The following is a 21,230-nucleotide window of genomic DNA, read 5'->3' as shown; positions in this document are numbered from 1 at the left end:
AGGTCCTACTGTATAGCACAGGGAACTATATTCAATATCCTGTGATAAACCATAACAGAAAAAAAATGAAAAAGGATGTATAACTGAATCACTTTGCTGTACAGCAGTAATTGACACAGCATTGCAATCCAACTATACTTCAATAAAAAGACATAAAAATAAATAAAAATTTAAAAATTATTTATTAACCTTTATAATTTGTTTATTTATAAAAATAATTTAAGGTACGGGGATTTTGTCCAGGGTGATGAAAAAGTCTAGAAATGGTGGTGGTGACAGACATGGTGAATGTATTTTACATCACTGAATTATACACATTAAAAAGGTAAATTTTGTGTTGTATTTTACCACATTAAAAAAGATACCAAAAACAAAACAGAACAACACAATAATAAGACAAATATCCATGTAGTTACCACCTGGAATGAACGAATATGAACATCATGTCATATTTTACTTAATATAAGTTTTAAAAATAAAATATTACCAATTTAAAAAGTGATACAGAAGTCTTAATTTCAAGTGGGGCCTCAAGAAAATACATATGTGTATTTTCCGAAGTCAGCCATCTATGCAAAAGAGGAGGATCCACAAAGAGGATCAAAAGTAGATTCACTTGGGATGAGCAGCTCAAATAGTGAACCAGTGCAGATGCCGAGAAGATCGCGATCCCAGAGGACCACACTATGACAGGAAGTCAAAGTCCTGGGAAAGATAGTGAGAGCTTGCTTCTGACCCCCTTTATTGATGGATGTTGAGGAGAACAGCCACGTAATAAGTGCTGGAAACCATTGATTGCTCAGTTAGCACTGCGTTGGGCCAGGCACCTATGATTGGGTTACTAATTAGTTCAGTTTACACTCATCCACCCTTACCTTCCACGATCCTTCTGGTTGATGATGACCACCATCCCCCATCCCGACATCCCTTCTGGTTGTTACTCTCAGCAATTCCTCCTAGGATTGCTCCTAACTTTTATCTTGATGGGTTGGGGGCAGTTTCAGTGACTTCTCCCCATGGCTCTTATTCTACATGTCAGGAAATCCTTGTAAGGATTCTGCAAACTACTACATATCATCTCAACTATACATGTGGAACTGGGAAATAACCCCAGGCAGGTCCCCAGTGGACCCACTGCAGGGTGTTCTTGAATCGGAACTCCAATCATCACCTGCCTTCATAAGCCCAACTCTAACTGCAGGAAGATAACAGTATTTCAGTTCAACTCAGATTCTCTACCCATTTGCTTGGGCACCATTATCCTGACATGTGGCTGTAGGTTCCTTTGGGGAAGGGATGGGTCATGTTTATCATTTACCATTGTAGTGGTGTTGCAGCGTCCTTCATCAAGGGGAACTGGCAGCCTTCCCTTCAATCATTGTGCTTTCAGGTCTGTGATTTGATTTGGCTTTGGACAGTGAATGAGAGATTGTGATTTTCCATTCCTGTGGCTAATTTCAAACCCCAGCTTTCCAACACCTGCACCCTAGTTGGCCAGCTGCTGTCTCTCACCCCCAGAGCAGAGCTCCTGGATCTATCGGTCACCAGGGCACAACTTCACAGGTCCAGGAACTTTTACTCTGGCCATTTCATCTGGTGCATCTCTCCCTCCACCGCTATTCCAGGACCCCGTCAGCCCCGTCGGCAGCATGTTCCACTGGTCAGGTCTGGCCCACAAAGGACGTGTCCCGCCAGCCTCTCAGAGATGACTGTGCCTCCCTCACCAGTGCACTCTTTGTGCTTTAGGAAGGGAACTCCTCTCAATTCTCCCAAGGAACACAGCCAGGCGGTTGGGTCTCTGCTCCCACAGAGTGGAGCCATTCTAACACCCAAGCTCCCTGAGCTTTTCTAGTACTCTGCCAAGGAAGTTCAAACTTCCCCTCATTCACTGTGGGTCATCATCCTGCGTGCGCTTCGAGAAGCTATTCTAGCAGTGATTTAGGAGTGGATGCAGGTGTCCTCACAAGGACTCCCAAATCACCAGAGTGTTCCTGTATCAATAAATTGTCCTCTACCCATCCTCATACTTCCCTCCTTCTCCATTCAACACCTTAAAATTTACAATTGCCCATTTTCTTCTCCTTTCTATTGGTGCATGTGAGCCAGGCCTTACAAATCTTTTGATTGTATAAGCTTTCTTCCTGAAGTATGAACTGTTTTTCCCAACTCAAGCTGCGCTGAGGGTGGACCCTGATTATCAGTCAAGAGGTAACACGTGGTGTGTAGGGTAAATCTGGAGAAGTAGAAGCACCATTTTGGGACACCTCTTCAGGCGAATCTAGCCAGAATGGGGTGTGTGCCTGGAGGGTCCAAAAGATGTGGAGTTGCAAGATTCTCAGGGTCATCCACCCAAATATTTCTCGTGTCTCTGATTTTGATAATGAGAACTTTTATGGCCATGCACTTATTCCCCTTTGCATCTCTGTTTTCATTACAACAGGTTTGGTGCCTGATTTTCACCCATCACACTCTTGGGACTAAGTAAGTGTCTCCTTAAACACGGCCATAGGGGCTCCGCTGACTCCACAACTTGACTCGAGTTGATAGATGGCAATCAAAACCTGTCTTTTACAAGTCTTCCAAAGCATTTGACAAAGTCCAGCCACCTCCAGTATCTTTATCCATTTAGGTGCTAGAGCCACCACGTAGCCCCATGTTTCTTCCTCCCACCTGCACCTCATCCCAAGCACCGCAGGTGAGATGCTTAGCAATTGTGATGTTACCGCCAGCCGCTCACCTCCAGCAATGTGTTCCAGATTGCTGTGTGCCACGGCTGTGTGCCAAAATCCCGTCCAGAAAGTCTGTTTCTAGGACCACTTCTGAGACTAAATATCTTAGCTGGAATCCCTGAAAGCAGAGTCTGAGACAAAGGCTCATGTGCAGGAATCTGGGAAAGTGCTTCTAGGGCGCAGTGGTATAGGATGGTGGTGTGGAACAGGTAAGGAGACAACGCTGACGGGAGGATGCCTTATCATGTTGGCCACCACTAGGGACAAATGGTGCTCAACCTCACTGGGGCCCCACAAGAAACCTTAAGAAATGTATCTCAGGACCGTGTGTCTGGGGGTGAAAGAAGAAATCATCATTGGTCAAGGGTGACTCCACCCGTGCTAACTTCCCTGCGCTTCTGAGTTAGGCGTGTTTGGGGGAATAGTGGGTTCTTTAGGGTGTGCCATGCGTCAGCGTCAGAGAAACCCCAGGGCAAGAAGGGAGAGGTGCTCAAAGATAGAATTCATACTGCTATGATGCTGAGTGCACCTGATTAAGATCTGGGGATTTGAATGTGTTTTCTATAGCAAAAACATACTTCATAAACAATTTTTAATAAAAAAAAATTAATTAAAACTGTGTAGAGCCTCTGTTCCACCTGGCAGAAAAAGTTTTTTGCAACAACAATTCCTTTGTGTTTTTATATTAACTTAGTTGTAATTCAAGTGTAAATTGCAGCCCAATTTACACACAAGCATAAAATAATAGGAAGTGGGGAGCAGCTGTAGATAAAAAGAAAGCAAAAGGAAAAAAATGCAGTGCTTTCATCCCACTACTGGGCATATACCCTGAGAAAACCATAATTCAAAAAGAGTCATGTACCAAAATGTTCATTACAGCTCTATTTACAATAGCCAGGACATGGAAGCAACCTAAGTGTCCATCATCGGATGAATGGATAAAGAAGATGTGGCACATATATACAATGGAATATTACTCAGCCATAAAAAGAAATGAAATGGAGGTATTTGTAATGAGGTGGATGGAGTTAGAGTCTGTCATACAGAGTGAAGTAAGTCAGAAAGAGAAAAACAAATACAGTATGCTAACACATATATATGGAATCTAAGGGGAAAAAAAGGTCATGAAGAACCTAGTGGCAAGATGGGAATAAAGACACAGACCTACTAAAGAATGGACTTGAGGATATGGGGAGGGGGAGAGTTGAGATGTGACAGGGTGAGAGAGTGTCATGGACATATATACACTACCAAATGTAAAATAGATAGCTAGTGGGAAGCAGCCACGTAGCACAGGGAGATCAACTCGGTGCTTTGTGACCGCCTGGGGGGGTGGGATGGGGAGGGTGGGAGGGAGGGAGATGCGGGAGGGAGGAGATATGGGGATATATGTATATGTATAGCTGATTCACTTTGTTATAAAGCAGAAACTAACACACCATTGTGAAGCAATTATACTTCAATAAAGATTAAAAAAAATAAAAAATAAAAAAATAAAAAAAAATTTAAAAAAAAATGCAGTGCTTTCAAATATGTTAAGTTTCTTAAGAATAATGATAATTGCTAATGTTACTAGGGATGTGGGTAAACTCATATAGTTTTAGATGTCTACCTGTAGTATACATTGGTTTTCTTCCTTCATAAAGCAATTTAGTACTGCATTTCAAAAGCTACAAAAATATCTTTAGTAGATTCTCTAAGTGCCCTGCCCATATCCCCTCAACAGCCACCTGTACTTAGAGGCTATTTTCTGCTTAAAGATGTTCTGGCCATGGGAACTGTCCATTTGGGCTGCTATAATCAAAATCTCATAGACGTGCTGGCTCGAGCATTTATTTCTCACAGTTCTGGAGAAGTCCAAGATCAAATGCCAGCAGATGTAGTGTCTGATGAGAGCCAGCTTCCTGGCTCATAGATGGCTGTTTTTTGTCTTCTCGCCGTTGCCCCCTGTGCGGCAGTAAAGGAGCAACAGAACTTGCTGAGGTTTCTTTTAATGAGGCTCCACCGTTGTGACGAAATTGCTTCCCAAAGGTCCCACCTCCATTTCAACATGTGAATCAGGGGGAGAAGTAGACATGCATCCACAGCAGGAACACGCTCAGCTTACACCAGGGCAAGCTGGAGTGCCAGAGCACCAAGAGCCTCTAGAAGCTTTCTTCAAACCATGACAAGTGGGGAGTTGGTGGTAACACCCCAGCTTCCTTGCCCTTCGGTTTGGATAGCTCAGCAGTAGTTCTGGACTTCCTCTTGGAGCTCTCCAGGGGAACCAGGTCCAGTTGCCTACAGCGGTAACGGGTTGTTAACAAACCCTTTACGGCTTCCTTCCTTCCTGTCCCTGCCTCCCTTCCACACTCTTTCACCAGGGTTTCCTGGCATCACCTAACATACTTGCACTCAAATCTCCTTCTCAGGGCTTGCTTCTGGGAAAATCTAAATGGAGATAACAGTGATACCTTTTTGCCCAATAATTCCACTTCTGGGTATTTATCCAAAGGAAATAATCCTTAAAAAGGAGGGAGGAGTTATATCCAAAAAGGATATTGCAGCATTTTTATATGGCAGGAAAATTGGAAACAATCTAAATGTCCAACAGAGATCCATTCAGTCACATTTGTTTTTCATCTACTGTATTCCAGGCACTATGCTGGACTTGGGATTCCCAAATGGAACATCGTACAATTAGATGGGACAGGAGACAAGGCAGGAAGATGACGAAACCTCAACTAAGTGAGCAGCAGGGGGGACAGAGTGGAGCAGAGAGAGAGAGAGTCCTTAGAAGGAAGAATCAACAGAACCAAGTGACCTGTTAGACACAGAAGAGAAAGGATGGGGAGACGGTGAGGATATCGTCCAGGTTTGTGGCTTGGGTAAATGGATGATGGGAGAGAGAATGCAGAAAAAGAAACAGGTCTCAACAATAAGGTCTTGAATCCAGATTTGAATAAGTTGAGTTTGAGAAGCTTTACTAGATTGCTTCAACATTATTTAACGTCTGTGGACCCTCATGCCACTTGACTATACAAGCCAGGCTCCTGGACACCTGTCTGCATGAAATTTCATTCAAAAGAAACAAAAATCCAACACACAAGCTTTGAAGAATAATTTAGATCTTTCTTATCAGTTTTCTTCAAGTCTTGTTCCAGGAGTTTTCACAGGATATACCCCAGAAACATCCCCAGAAATCCTTTGCAGACATTGCTCCTTCTTCTCAAATTTCCTGTGGTCATAAAAATACCTCCTAATTGTCTCCTAAACAGTAATTCTCCCACCACCGTGCTTCTCTCTCCGTTCATTTCCTCCTCTGCTCTCTGCCCCTCCCATGTGTCTCACAACTGAAAGATACCATCAGGAGCACCAACCGCTGGAGGCCATGCTGAGCCTCTCTCGGGAGACTGGAGGGTCCAGGGCAACCCATCTCCCCCATGGAATGAGGTAGACGGTGCCACGTGGGGAATGTAGTTCATCTCTGTTCATTTCATGGCTCGCAGTCAATGCAGATGCTGCTGGGGTGAGAACCACTGCCTTAGAATCCTAGCTGCTCGCAGCAAACTAGGACAAACCGTTAGAGAGCCAGCACTGCTCCCCCAGCTGGGGGTTGACAAGTGAGTTCCTGAAGGATGGTGTGCATCTGGTGACAAGAACTGTTGCTTTGAGACCAAGATTTGATGAGGTGATTGATGCTAAGAATCATGCGGTATCCCAGGAGATACCATGCCTTTAATCTAAATAATCAGTTTCAAGGACAGAACTTCAGAAACCAGGACAATTAGATTGTGGGGCACTTCTGGAGGGAGACCTTATATATTCCTCAGTTACACTCTGTAAGTAGAAAGGCTGATTGGCTGCTTAATTTTCTTTATTACAGTTTCTTCTTGCTCCCACAGCTTACTGTTTTTTTCTGATCAGTGTTTTCATTATTTTATGTGTGTAAGGACACTTTTTTGCCCCAAGTATTTTAAACCTCTCATGTAGCTCTGTTCCACAGAACTTCGATGATTTGTATGCTCTGCAATACTTTAGCCACTAGCTCATGTGGCTATTGAGCATTTGAAATGTGGCTAATTCAACTGAGGAACTGAATTCTCAATTTCTGTTAAAGAAAAAAATTATTCCTGACACTTGTAGATGATGAGGTAAGGAAGACTTTATTCAAGGTGTGTGTGGGGCGACTACTGTGACAGGTATAGGGACAATGGCAATGGGTCTTGTAGTGGGGGAGAGATTGGGCTCAACTCTAAATTCAGAATGGGAAGTGGGAATTTATAGCCAAGCTGGGGGAAAGGGGGGTGGTCAATGGATGGAAAATTACTAAGATGTGTTAAAAAACGAAATTCAACTGAGTGAAATTTAAAGATCTTATTGGCTTTATTAAACGATTCATGTATTGGGCAGATGGACAGGAGCTCCAAGAAGCTACACAAAACGAAAGACTTACAGGCAGTAGGGAGTTGGAACAAGGGAGTTATCCCAGGCAGAGAAGTGAACTGGTTACTGCAGGGTCGAGGGCAGGGGTCTATCAGGCAGATCACCTAACCAGTGGTGATAGTGATTCTTGATTTACTCCTTTAAAGTCCATTTCTGGGAGAGCTGAAACTACCATCAAGTTTAGGTTTGGTGACACGGGGCTTCCCAAGCGACTTCATTTTGGGCCTGTAGTCTTGTTTTTAACAGAGGAAGCACAGGGGGGTTCTGGGTAAGCCTAACAGGATTCTAGCTGAAGGCAGGCCACGGATATCAGATGTCACCCCGGGGGACGGCAGAAGATGCGGAACCTGATTAAATATCAAGTGATCAGGGACTTCCCTGGTGGTCCAGGGGTTAAGACTCCGTGCTTACACTGCAGGGGGTGCAGGTTCGATTCCTGGTCCAGGGAAGTTCTGGTCCAGGGAAGTTCTGCATGCCGTGAGGTGTGGCCAAAAAAAAGAAAAAAGAAAAAAAAAAATTAAGAGTAACCAGATACTGAGAATGGGGGATTCTGGCTAACTGACTTACCAGGATTCTTGCTAAAATTCGACAATGCAGAGAGAAACAGGGCAGCCCAAAAGTTGAGACCTAGCTGAAAAAGAGCTCAGAGGATCCTGAGTAGAGTTTGGTCAAGGAGAGAATCTTTGTCATTTCATTTAATTTTAATTAAAATTTAAATTTCAGTGTTGGACAGCACACTACCGTTTTTCTAACCCTTCACATTTCTTACTGAAGATGATAAGGTGTCCTAAGCACATGAGTTTCCCTGTGTGAAGCGAGATGATTTCCATAATCAGCACGTTTGTTTGGTAACAGACGATTTGCTCTTTTTACAGGTAACACTAACTTTTAAGTTGTGTAACATTTACTTAACAAGCTGTAGTCTCCAACCTCCAGGAGAAGTTGCTTCTCCTTTTGCTGCAGCGGTCTATTTGGCACAAAACCCGCGGGCGCCCAGGAGCGGGCATCAGTCCTGGTTTACATTTTCCGAGAGGAGAAAGTGGGGCACAGGCCGCTAAACTGACCTAGAGGACGTTCAAAATAAAAAGCAAACCTCAAGGAACTCAACCGGCTGCTCTCCCCGGAGCCCTGCCTCTGGCGCCGCCAAGCCCCGCCCCCTCCACCTGGGCACCGCCTGGACCACGCTTCCCCCGCCGCCCCGCCCCGCGCGGCGCAGCCGGCGCGCTGACGTCATGAACCAGGTACTTTCCCTGCGGCCAGGGCGGCGTGGGGGCGTGGCGGGCGTGGAGCACGCATGCGCGGCAGCGGCTGCGCGCTGCCCGGATCGTGCGGGGCCCGAGCCTCTCCGCCGGCGCAGGCTCCCTCGCGCCAGCTCGCGGCCGCCGCCATGTCGGCCGCTATCGAGCGGGAGTTTGATGAGTTGGACGCTCAGAATCGCTGGCAGCAGCTGTACCTGGTGAGTGGCGGGCTCGCGCAGCCGCCGCCGACCCCTCCGAGGACCTGGCTTGCGGACGCCGGCGCTCACCGGCACTCGTCGCCTCCGCCGCCTCCCGCTGGGGCGGAAGTGGTGGCGCGCGGGCCACCTCAGGGCGCGCGTGCGCCGCCCGGGCCTCCGCGCTCGGGCGCTCGGGGTTGGGGCGGCCGCATGCGCGCAGGCGCAGTGGGCTCCGGGGGGGGGCGGTGCCGGGGGGGCGGGCGTGGGCGTGGACGCAAAGGTACAGGGGGCGGCCAGGGGGTCATGGCGTCAGGGGGTCGGGGCGTCGGGGGGCTGGGGTGGGTCGCCGAGCCGTGGTGGTGCGGCCGGACAGCGGCGGCCCGAGCGTCCCCGGCCCGCCGTCGCCCCCTCATAACTTTCTGGAAGGAGCTCGGTGAGTCAGGGTAGGCGTCGAGGAGTCGTCCGCGTCCCGGGGCCCGGCCTGAGGGGCTCGGGTCCCCGGGCGTCGTGAGGCAGCTCCCCGAACGCGGGCGCCCCGCGTGATTTCTGGTCACCTCGTGGAGACGCGCCCTGGGACGGTCTCCTGGGTCAACCACGGAGCCTTTCGATCGAGCAGAACTTCATTTTATCTCTTTTAAAGTGACCTAGTTGTCTGCTTCCTACTGCTAATTATTGCATGTTATTTCCAGGATTGCAGTAAGTGGTTGTGAGCTAAATGCTGCTCCCGCTGTTCAGGTTGCTCTGTGTACAGTAAAACGACAAAAAAAGGGCTTTCCTGTAAATCTAGATGTTCCCGGGCTTTTCCCCTTCCCGTTTAATTAGATGACAGTTCCTCTTGTCATTATGTTCGTAATGTAACGTTTTCTTCTTGAGCACATTAGCAGGACGTGTAATAAATACCCTGATTCACGTGGGTCAGAGTGTGTTAGAATAGGGTACTAACTTCAGAGAATGCTGGTAAGGACTTAACCAATTATAGAAAGTTTTAAATGCAAATTCTCGTAGGAAGCTCTATATGAGAGCCTGCCAGCTGTGTCTTCTCCAGTTACATTTGTTTTAGGAGAGCCTGCTGTCCCCAGGTTGTGAGTGGTTTATCAAAATACAGGTTTGAGACGAGACGGTGCATGCTACAGCTTAATTCAGCTTGACATTTTGATTAAGTAGTTTGACTTCTTTTGTTATCATTAATATCCATGCATATTCAGTGAAAAGTGTAATCCATCTCACCAGAAAAATGCATTTATAGCCACTGAAAATTGCATTCAGTTTCATAGAGTTCAGGAAATCCTTCCATGGGCTTCTGCCTAGGAATCCTTTAGTGGGTTGGTCAAAGCTCTTATTATTTTTCTTTTTCCTAGTGGAAGAACAAGAGCATTTGTTTGGTCAATACAAATCATGCAATACGCACTGGTGTTTTGTTAAAGGTGGTCACAAACCAGGAAAAAATGGAAAGCAAGTCCAGAAAGAGTTTTGACTGAGTGTTTTCCTTTGACTCTAAACATCCACTCAGCCATTGTACAGATTGCGCTGTGCACCCTGCCCTGAGCCTTGGGGATTCAGCAGAGAGCCACTGACCAGGTTCCTGCTCCTGAGGCGCTCACCTTCTGGGACTTGGTCTCTTGAAGGCCTCATCACAATTCCATATTTTCATTTACTCACTTGTAACACCTTATCATGTGCCAATGTTAGACGGAGTCCCTGCTCTCCAGGATCCAGCCGAGTGGGGAGTGGTAACTAGGGAAGCAGATGAAAACATGAGAGTAAGAACCGCAGAAGCTCGTGTTAAGCACAGGGTGCTGTGCATCCCCCACAGGATGCATCTGGGAGTCCTGGCACAGCTTCCTGGAGGAGGTAGGGCCTTGCCTGAGTCTTGAAGGACAAGTCGGCCAGGGGAGGAGAATGAGGGAGGGAGAGAATTAGTGTTCAGAGGAGGAAGAAATGTGTGCAGAGACACAAAGCATAGAAGGCCAAGAGAACTGCCAACGGCTGAGCCTGTTGCAGAGTGCGGTGTGACGTTGAGGTGCCAGGGGGACAAGGCCAGACAGTAAGACGGAGCCCGTTGGCCCTTGTAGATCAGTCTGAGGACTGTGAGCTAGTTGATAGGACCCACTGTGGAATTTGATGCTTGGAAGTACCATAATCATATTCTCTTTACTTTTTAGCAAGACCATTCTAGCTGTGGGTTGGGTGTGGCTAACTGTGGGCAGCTGGTACAGGGGAGGGGGTCTTTGGGAGTCAACCTGAGGAGAGATGTTGAGCTCTTGAACTCAGGCAGTGGCAGGAAGAATGAAGGGGAGATGCAGACTTGAAATGCTAAGGGGATAGATTTCTTTGGTTTTGAAACTGTTCAATTTGCTTCCTGTAAGACATCGAAATGGGAATAGTTTAATATATAAATTTGGAGTTCAGGAGAGGTCTGAGCTGTAAATGATTTTGGACATCATGAGCACGCAGATGGTATTTGAGGTCCCAGATGCAGCTGAGATCACTTAGGGAAAACAGAGAGGGTTTGGAAATGCTGAAAGCCAAGGACAGAATCTTGACAGATAACAATGTTTAAGGGCATAGGTAGAGAAAAAGGAGCTTGCAAAAAGAAAGGCTAGAGAGGAATAGCCATAGAAGTGGGGGGAAAATTGGTGGTGGGTGTGGAGGGAGCCGATGCTCAGCAGGCACGTGCTGCAGGGGCACCAACAAGGGCAAAACCGAAAGTGCCCGTTAAATTAATCGCTAGAAGATCAACAGATTCCTTGAAAAGAGCAAGTTGAGTGGAATACGGAAGTCAGATGTGGGATGGAGCGGGGAATGGTGGCTGAAATGAAGCATGAGTATGTGACTTCCCTACTTTAAACCTTCAGTGGTTTCCCATTGCTCACCATGTAGACTTCAAACTCCTGCCACGGCTCACAAGACCACAGGTCCTGCCTCCCCATATGACTTTCTTCCCTCTTTGTCATTGGGTTCTTCTGCTCCTTGAAATGTGCTGTCTGTCCTTCCCTTAAGGCCTTTGTAGATTTAGTTCTCTTTGCCTGAGCACAACTTTTCTTTCCTTTTTTCTTTCCCCCTTTGCTTAACTACCTCCTAATTCCTGGAGTCTCACTTCCTCAGGGTGAGGCGGTGGGAGGAGCTTCCCGGCCCTCCCTTGCAGGGTGGGATCCCCTGGTACGTACCCATAATGTCCCATGGCCTCCCCTTTCAAGGCAGGGCATTGGATGTGATACAGCAGCACAGGACTTTGGGACCACAGTTTCTGTTACGCAAACCACTATCGTTTGAGTAGGAAAAAGTGTTACAGTGGGCTTTCTTCTTTGTAGATCACAGCAGTGGGTATATTGATGATAACGTTTGAGAAGAGTTATGCTTTTTTTGGCGATACTAATTTGACTAGGAAAAGAAAGGATTTGCTCCTGAGCAAAAAAGCTAAATATAACTAAGAGCTAGACTTGCTTAGTGGTGTGAGGACTTTTGCTTTATACCTTATTATTCAGTCTTGTAGGAAAAGTGAATGTATTATTTTGAGACTGATACTCTGGCTCCTTACCTTTTTAAAAAAATTTTTCTTATTTATTTGTTTTTATTTTTGGCTGCATTGGGTCTTTGTTGCTGTGCGCGGGCTTTCTCTAGTTGCGGTGAGCGGGGGCTACTCTTTGTTGCGGTGTGCAGGCTTCTCATTGTCGTGGCTTCTCTTGTTGCGGAGCACGGGCTCTAGGCACGTGGGCTTCAGTAGTTGTGGCACACGGGCTCAGTAGTTGTGGCTCGCGGGCTCTAGAGCTCAGGCTCAGCAGTTGTGGCACACGGGCTTAGTTGCTCCGTGGCATGTGGGATCTTCTTGGGCCAGGGCTCAAACCCCTGTCCCTTGCATCGGCAGGCAAATTTTTAACCACTGTGCCAACAGGGAAGCCCTGGCCCCTTACTCTTTTTACCCCCTTTGAACAGTTGCTTTTATAACATAACTTTTGAAATGGGAGGTTTCTGGGAATGAATGACTGGGTTGGAGCTGACTCTTAGTTTATCTTTTCTTGGCCTCATTAGCCTTCCTGCAGGCTGTGCCAATGCCTTGTGCACATTCAGGCACCTAGTGGGCACTTGATATGTGTTTGCTGAACATGACTTCCTACCACAGATGGGTGACTTGATGTGTTCACATAATTGGGGAGGGGGGAAGCCTAAAGAGATTGGAGGTTGAAGAAAGAGAAGGGAAGATTATTGGAGCCAGAAACCTCAGGAAGCAGGAGCTGACGGGATCAGGAGCACACGGCAGAAGACTTGCCTTGAACGGGCATGGTTGGCAGAAGTGAGATTGCTGGAAAAGTCTAATTCGTCTGAGCGACAGACTAATAACATTAATGTAGTCTGAGGTTAATTCTGGCTTTTTGAGAAATGTTCATGATTGCTTTTTGCTTTTCCTTTGTCACTGATGATTGCTGTCTGAATCAGGCTGGGGCATTAGAAGGGCAGAGGAAAGGAATGGAGTACTGTGAGCCTTTCGGGGAAGAGAGTAAAACTGTAGGGAAATGGCAAAAGCTAAGTCATGAAATAATGTTTCTAGTAAGTGGTAGCTCAGAAGGAATTTGGTTGATTAATCAGACTTCGTGGAACTCTTAACTGACTGGTCATTTTTCTTTATTAGAAATTCGTAGTTCAAATATTGTCAGAGTAAGAGCAGTTTTTACCATTTGTGATTCAACTAATTTTTAGAAGTTAAATATCAAATGAACTCTATTCTTCTAGTACTTACAGTGAGCAGCCAGTGTGGAGGATAAATCAAAGCTATCTTATTGTAAAACACTTCCCTTGCCGTGTCTGTTGCATGTTCTCCTTCCAGCCTTTAAGTTCTCAGCGCTTGCCATATTAAACTCCTTGAATTTCCTTGAGAATCATCTGCTTTCTCACACCTTGGAGTCTTTGCACATGTTGGACACACTCTGTGCCTACCTTATTTTCTGGGAAGTGTCTCCAAGACTAGACTTTAGTTATATGCTCCTTCTCTGATTCCTGAATCCTCAATATTCTTTTATTAGAGTATGAGTCACATTGTTTTATTTTTATTTTTTTAATAAATTTATTTATTTGTTTATTTTTGACTACGTTGGGTCTTCGTTGCTGCGTGTGGGCTTTCTCTAGTTGTGGCGAGCGGGGGCTACTCTTTGTTGAGGTGCGTGGGCTTCTCATTGTGGTGGCTTCTCTTGTTGCGGAGCATAGTCTTTAGGCACGGGCTTCAGTAGCTGTGGCGGGCGGGCTTAGTTGCTCCGCAGCATGTGGGATCTTCCCGGACCAGGGCTCAAACCATGTTCCTTGCATTGGCAGGCAGATTCTTAACCACTGCACCATCAGGGAAGTCCAGTCACATTGCTTTATAACTGTCTACTTGTCTGTCTGGCTCCTTGAGGGCTGCCTCATTTTCCTTTGTTTCCCCACCATCTGCCCGTAGGCCTGCAGTGTGTTAGATGCTCAGTTAGTATTCTGTAAACAAGAGTACTGCTCCCTCTGTAAGATGTCAGCACCTTGGTTTATTCCAACCCCTCACTCACAGCTGAGGAGACACCGTCCAGCACGAGGTTGTGACTTCTGTAAGGTTACCATATCCATTAGTGATACAGCGGGGGCCTAAATCCTGTCCTTGTGATTCTCACTGCAGCACTGTCCTGCTTGACCAGCACGACAGCCTATGTTGCTTTCTTCTTATGATCTACTTGAGATTAATGGTACTGAGAGAATCATTTACATTTTTGATGGTAAGGAGAGAGTAGAATGTGTTATAGTAGGTCGGGTCATTTTGGGACTGGAGGCCTTTGAAACAGCGTCTGGGATCCATGGATCAGACTGGAAAGGGATTTTCAAGTCCCCTGAAACTGTGCTAACTTGTGTGAATGCCCTGCGGGATGTAGTTTCTGGGGGATTCCATAGCTTTGGTCAGATTCTTTTTTTAAAAATTTATTTTATTTATTTATTTTTGGCTGCATTGGGTCTTCATTGCTGCACACGGGCTTTCTCTAGTTGTGGCGAATGCGGGCTACTCTTCATTGCGGTGCGTGGGCTTCTCATTGCAGTGGCTTCTCTTGATGCAGAGCACGGGCTCTAGGTACGTGGGCTTCAGTAGTTGTGGCATGCTGGCTTAGTAGTTGTGGCTCGCAGGCTCTAGAGTGCAGGTTCAGTAGTTGGGGCGCACAGGCTTAAGTTGCTCCGCAGCATGTGGGATCTTCCTGGACCAGGGCTCGAACCCCTGTCCCCTGCATTGGCAGGCGGATTCTTAACCACTGCACCACCAGGGAAGTCCAACTTTGGTCAGATTCTTAAGTGGAGCTCTGTGATTCCTCAGAAGGTAAGAACCACTGCTTTAAGGAAAAGCAGCTGGGGGAATGATTCTCCAGTGAAGAATATAGAACTAGAAATAATACTGTTTTGCCTTTGACGGGTTCTGTAGGTTACTGATACCTATAATCATGGAAATCCAGATAGCTACGTTGTCCCCTACTCTTTCTAGCTTGCCTCTTGTTCAGTTTTTTGATTTTAACCAGAATCTTCAATAGCCCTTTTTGGCTTCTCCCAGATCATTCGTATCCACAAGAATTCCGTGTTCCCAGTTGGAGAATTATCACAGCTCTTGCAGGCTCCTGCGGTTCGGACACCCTGTCTGATTGTTTTGTTTTCTTACTCTGTTCACTCTTCCAAAGAGTAAACCAGAGATATGGACAGATAAGATCTAGGAGAGCAGAATTAAAATTAACATAAGTGTGCTCTTCACTTTCTCAGATAAGCATTCATATGATTTGTTTCCCCTGGAAATTCTTATCTAGATTCTCCATGCTCTGTTCCCTGTCGGTGGTGCCATTAAAATGATTTCTTATTGGTAAACTGTTCAGGGCAGAGAATATTTAAACCAACTAGTAATTTAGAACTTTGGATAATACCCTTCGTTACTTTGGATAATAGTGACTAACCGTATACTAAGTCAATTTAGCATATAAACTTAAAACATAGCAGCTGATAACTAAGGAACAGATACGGTTCAGCAGGCTAAGTGTTAAAGCATGTAAGTTCTGACTCTGCTGTTCTGAGCAGAATAGTAAACTTTTCTGTTACATTCTTAGTTGGAATGCTGTTGTACCTTGCTGGGCTGTTGTCTGAAGTGAGTGTAGTGCTATTTTAAATGTATTTAATGTAGTGCTAATTTAATGTTCTATTTATGGTACAGTAGTAATGTTTCAGGAAGCTGTTTTGACTTAACAGTGAAATCCTTGCTTTTAAAGATCGTGGACACCTTTAGACACCTTTAAGATGAAACCTGTGAACAAGAGACATGACCACATACATACAATTCCCGTACATTTGGCATGTGATTTCAAGGGTATCATAGACCCCTAAGGACTGTTGAGGTTGATGACCTCCAGGAAACTTGTATCTGTGGATTTCTGGTATGTTTTTCAGTTTGGGAGGTTTGTTTGTTTTTATGTGCTCCTATTCCTTTCTCAACCCAGGACTCTGATTTAATATGTTCTTTGTTCTGTCACCTAGTTCATTTGGATCATGTCATTGATCATTGATAGCTTTGTGTTAAACTGCCTTCATTCCTCTAAAGAAAATCTCATACTGAATTATTTTGTTTCTTCTTTCACTGTATTCAAACAACCTTATAGTCTGAAAGCTATCATTTCCTCTGACAGGTTACTTAGTAGTGCTTCCAGGAATTCTTGAGGCAGCCTCGGGTAAGGTTCCCAGGGGTGGCCCACTCCTCCTAGTCAAGGCTGGGACCTTAGACCATCCAGGTGGTCCTCCATGACAGCGGGAACTGATTTTTGCCTCAACCAGTGAAAACATAGGTTCACATTTAAAATCTTAAGTTTTTATTTTTTAAAATCTCTATTACTATAACATTGTCAGGGTGAGATAGTTATAACACTTTATTATGATATAATATTAAATAATACTTTAGTGATTGGTACATAGCTTTGTTCTATATAGTACACAGAAAACGTTATATCCTTGTTGTACTTTAGAATATTCTACCTTGAGCTGTTGTGATGGAACAGCAAATAAGAATTTAGGAAATTGGAAAAGATATTAATTTTATAAGAAAAAAGTAGGACTTTAAGGTAATCCCAAGTTGATAGTTTCTACTTATGGGAGAAATACTGAAATTTCTTTCTTTATACTTAAGGTCCCTAAGTGAATCCTGAATTATATGATGGTTAAGTGTTTACTTTGTTTTATTAGTCAAATCTTTGTGCTTATACTCTGTATAAAGATCCTGTGGATGGACACAGTGAAGTGGGAAGCTAAATATGTTGCATGTGTCAGGGTGTTCAGTTGGTTATGGTTCTTTGTATTATGCCCGTCGCTGGTTGGGGAGATAAGAGTCCTGGTGGAGTAAGTTCTGCTATGTATCACACTTCTTTTTGAGAGACCTTCCTCTTTGAGGAAAAGACTTTAATAAGAATAAAATAGCTTATCTTGACTGAACTCCTACTTTGTATCAGGCAAATGCTATGTAACTCATTTGTAGGTGGCTACAAATGAGAAAACAGAGATTCAACTTTTCCAAATTTATAGTGCAGTTAAGTAGTAGATCCAGATAGGAATCCAGGACTGAATTTTAGAGCTTGTGGGTTTTTTTTGTTTTTTTTTTAAATTAATTAATTAATTAATTTAGTTTTGGCTGCATTGGGTCTTCCTTGCTGTGCGCAGGCTTTTTCTAGTTGCAGCAAGCGGGGGCTACTCTTCGTTGCAGTGCGTGGGCTTCTCATTGTGGTGGCTTCTCTTGTTGCAGAGCACAGGCTCTAGGTGTGTGGGCTTCAGTAGTTGTGGCTCACGGGCTCTAGAGCACAGGCTCAATAGTTGTGGTGCACGGCTTAGTTGCTCCACAGCATTTAGGATCTTCCCGGACCAGGTCTCGAACCCGTGTCCCCAGCATTGGCAGGTGGATTCTTAACCACTGCGCCACCAGGGAAGTCCCAGAGCTTGTGTTTTAATACATAAATAAGTAAATAATTTGGTTAGGATTACATGAACATGGCAAAAATGAGAACAGTACAGAAGGGTGTGTAGTGGAAAAGTAAGTCACTGCCCCCATGCTCCCTCATTCCTTTCCTGTAGGTGATCACTCTCCTCTCTCCTTTCTCACTCCCTCTCTTTCTATCCAACCCCTGTGAAACAAACAGCATACTGTTTTGCACCTTGCTTTTTTCACTTATATTTTGAAAATCCTTCTTTTTAGATCTCTTGAGTTCATTTTAACAGTTGAACGGTATTCATTATTTAAGCACTCATCTATAATGGACATGTGGGTTATTTCTAGTCTTTAGCTATGATAAGCAGTGCTGCAGTGAATAACCTTCCAAAGAAGTTGTACATGTCCATCAATAAATAGTATAAGAAAGTGCCTGTTTCCCTACACCTTTACCTACCTAGTTTTTTAATCTTTGTCTGATAGGTGGAAAATGGTCTTACTGTTGTTATATTTTACAATTCTCTTATTGTGAATGAAGTTTAACATTTTTTATTTTTAAAAGTCATTTGTATTTCCTTTCTCTTTCTGATATGTAAGAGCTCTTTACATATTAAGGAAGTTAAGCCTTCGTCATATATTATAAATATTTTTTCAATTTATGGATTATCTTTTGACCTCATTTATGATAGTTTTTCATGTAGAAATTTTAAATATTTATGAAATCAGATTTATCAGCCTTTTCTAAGTTTTTGTGCCATGGCTCAGAGAGAGCTTCTCTATGATTACAAAAAATTTTCTCCAGTGTTTTTCAACAGTTTTATGGTTTTATTTCTGTTTAAATCGTTGCTCAACCAGGGCTTGATTTTGGTATAAGGAATGAGGTAGACATCCAATTAAATTGTTTTTGTGGTAAAATATGAGTAACAATTTGCCATTTCAACTATTTTAAAGTATACAATGTAATGACTTTTTTTAAAATTTAATTTTATTTATTTTATACAGCAGGTTATTAGTTATTTATTACATACATATTAGTGTATATGTGTCAATCCCAATCTCCCAGTTCATCCCACAGCCACCACCACCACCACCACCATCCCTACCCCGCTTTCCCCCCATGGTGTCCATAGGTTTGTTCTCTACATCTGTGTCTCTGTTTCTCCCTTTCAAACCGGTTCATCTGTACCATTTTTCTAGATTCCACATATTTGTGTTAATATACGATATTTGTTTTTCTCTTTCTGACCTACTTCACTCTATATGACAGTCTCTGGGTCCATCCACGTCTCTACAAATGACCCAATTTCGTTCCTTTTTATGGCTAATATTCCACTGTATATATGTACCACATCTTCTTTATCCATTCATCTGTTGATGGGCATTTAGGTTGCTTCCATGACCTGGCTATTGTAAATAGTGCTGCAGTGAACACTGGGGTGCATGTGTCTTTTTGAATTATGGTTTTCTCTGGTTATATATGCCCAGTAGTGGGATTGCTGGGTCATATGGTAATTCTGTTTTTAGTTTTTTAAGGAACTTCCATACTGTTTTCCACAGTAACTGTATCAATTTACATTCCCACCAACAGTGCAAGAGGATTCCCTTTTCTCCACACCCTCTCCAGCATTTGTTGTTTGTAGATTTTCTGATGATGCCCATTCTAACTGGTGTGAGGTGATACCTCATTGTAGTTTTGATTTGCATTTCTCTAATAATTAGAGATATTGAGCAGCTTTTCATATGCCTCTTGGCCATCTATATGTCTTCTTTGGAGAGATGTCTGTTTAGGTCTTCTGTCCATTTTTTGATTGGGTTGTCTGTTTTTTTCATATTGAGCTGCATGAGCTGTTTATATATTTTGGAGATTAATCCTTTGTCCATAGATTCGTTTGCAAATATTTTCTCCCATTCTGAGGGTTGTCTTTTTGTCTTGTTGATAGTTTCCTTTGCTGTGCAAAAGCTTTTAAATTTCTTTAGGTTTCATTTGTTTATTTTTGTTTTTATTTTCATTACTCTAGGAGGTGGGTCAAAAAACATCTTGCTGTGATTTATGTCAAAGAGTGTTCTTCCTGTGTTTTTCTCTAAGAGTTTTATAGTGTCCAGTCTTACATTTAGGTCTTTAATCTATTTTGCGTTTGTTTTTCTGTATAGAGTTAGGTAGTGTTCTAATTTCGTTCTTTTACATGTAGCTGTCCAGTTTTCCCAGCACCACTTTTTGAAGAGGCTGTCTTTTCTCCACTGTATATTCTTGCCTCCTTTATCAAAAATAAGGTGACCATATGTGCATGGGTTTATCTCTGGGCTTTCTATCCTGTTCCATTGTTCTGTGTTTCTGTTTTTGTCCCAGTACCATATTGTCTTGATTACTGTAGCTTTGTAGTATTGTCTGATGTCAGGGAGTCTGATTCCTCCAGGTCCTTTTTTTCCCCTGAAGACTGCTTTGGCTATTCGGGGTCTTTTGTGTCCCCATACAAATTTTAAGACTTTTTGTTCTCATTTTGTAGAAAATGCCATTGGTAATTTGATAAGGATTGTGATGAATCTGTAGACTGCTCTGGATAGTATAGTAATTTTCACAATATTGATTCTTCCAATCCAAGAACATGGTATATCTCTCCATCTGTTTTTGTCACCTTTGATTTCTTTCATAAGTGTCTTATAGCTTTCTGAGTACAGGTCTTTTACCTCCTTAGGTAGGTTTATTCCTAGGTATTTTATTCTTTTTGTTGCAATGGTGAATGGGATTGTTTCCTTAATTTCTCTTTCTGGTCTTTCGTTTTTAGTGTATAGGAATGCAAGAGATTTCTGTGCATTAATTTTGTATCTTGCAACTTTACCAAATTCATTGATTAGCTCTGGTAGTTTTCTGGTGGCATCTTTAGGGTTATCTGTGTATAGTATGTCATCTGCAGTGACTGTTTTACTTTTTTTTCCAATTTGTATCCCTTTTATTTCTTTTTCTTCTCTGATTGCAGTGGCTAGGACTTCCAAAACTATGTTGAATAATAGTGGCGAGAGTGGACATCCTTGTCTTGTTCCTGATCTTAGAGGAAATGCTTTCAGTTTTTCACCATTGAGAATGATGTTTGCTGTGGGTTTGTTGTATATGGCCTTTATTATGTTGAGGTAGGTTCCCTCTATGCCCATTTTCTGGAGAGTTTTTTATCATAAATGGGTGTTGAATTTTGTCAAAAGCTTTTTCTGCATCTATTGAGACGATCATATGGTTTTTCTTCACTTTGTTAATATGGTGTATCACATTGATTGATTTGCATATTGAAGAATCCTTGCATCCCTGGGATGAATCCCACTTGATCATGGTGTATGATCCTTTTAATGTGTTGCTGGATTCTGATGGCTAGTATTTTGTTGAGGATTTTTGCATATATGTTCATCAGTGATATTGGTCTGTAATTTTCTTTTTTTGGTAGTATCTTTGTCTGGTTTTGGTATCAGGGTAATGGTGGCCTCATAGAATGAGTTTGGGAGTGTTCCTTCCTCTGCAATTTTTTGGAAGAGCTTGAGAAGAACGGGTGTTAGCTCTACTCTAAATGCTTGATAGAATTCACCTATGAAGCCATCTGGTCCTGGACTTTTGTTTGTTGGAAGATTTTTAATTGCAGTTTCAATTTCATTATTTGTGATTGGTCAGTTCATATTTTCTATTTCTTCCTGGTTCAGTCTTGGAAGGTTATAT

At 43.5% G+C, this 21,230-nt stretch overlaps 1 protein-coding gene and 1 long non-coding RNA gene across 5 annotated transcripts in view; one reads left to right on the top strand and one right to left on the bottom strand.

Annotated features, from left to right (window-relative positions):
• Window positions 1-7,070: 7,070 nt before the first annotated feature.
• On the bottom strand, window positions 7,071-8,770 carry LOC309639078. The gene is made up of 2 exons (XR_014251451.1): window positions 8,608-8,770; window positions 7,071-7,606 (listed from the first exon to the last, which is right to left on the bottom strand). It is a non-coding gene; the product is annotated as an uncharacterized lncRNA (long non-coding RNA).
• The window catches only part of PTPN2 (protein tyrosine phosphatase non-receptor type 2), a 76,454-nt gene continuing 63,646 nt past the window's right edge, over window positions 8,423-21,230 (top strand). The window contains exon 1 of one of the 4 annotated variants that reach the window (XM_082415859.1): window positions 8,423-8,610. In XM_082415859.1, coding sequence (XP_082271985.1) covers window positions 8,449-8,610 — 162 coding nt within the window. In that variant the 5' untranslated portion in view covers window positions 8,423-8,448. The remainder of the gene's footprint in view (window positions 8,611-21,230) is intronic. The other 3 variants (XM_082415860.1, XM_082415862.1, XM_082415861.1) reach the window with 3 other exon arrangements.

The sequence above is a fragment of the Balaenoptera physalus genome (genome assembly GCF_965194825.1).
Source record: "Balaenoptera physalus genome assembly, chromosome: 12".
Taxonomy (NCBI): domain Eukaryota; kingdom Metazoa; phylum Chordata; class Mammalia; order Artiodactyla; family Balaenopteridae; genus Balaenoptera; species Balaenoptera physalus.
The sequence above is the reverse complement of the archived record's forward strand: the minus strand, read 5'-3'. Positions and strand labels throughout refer to the sequence as shown.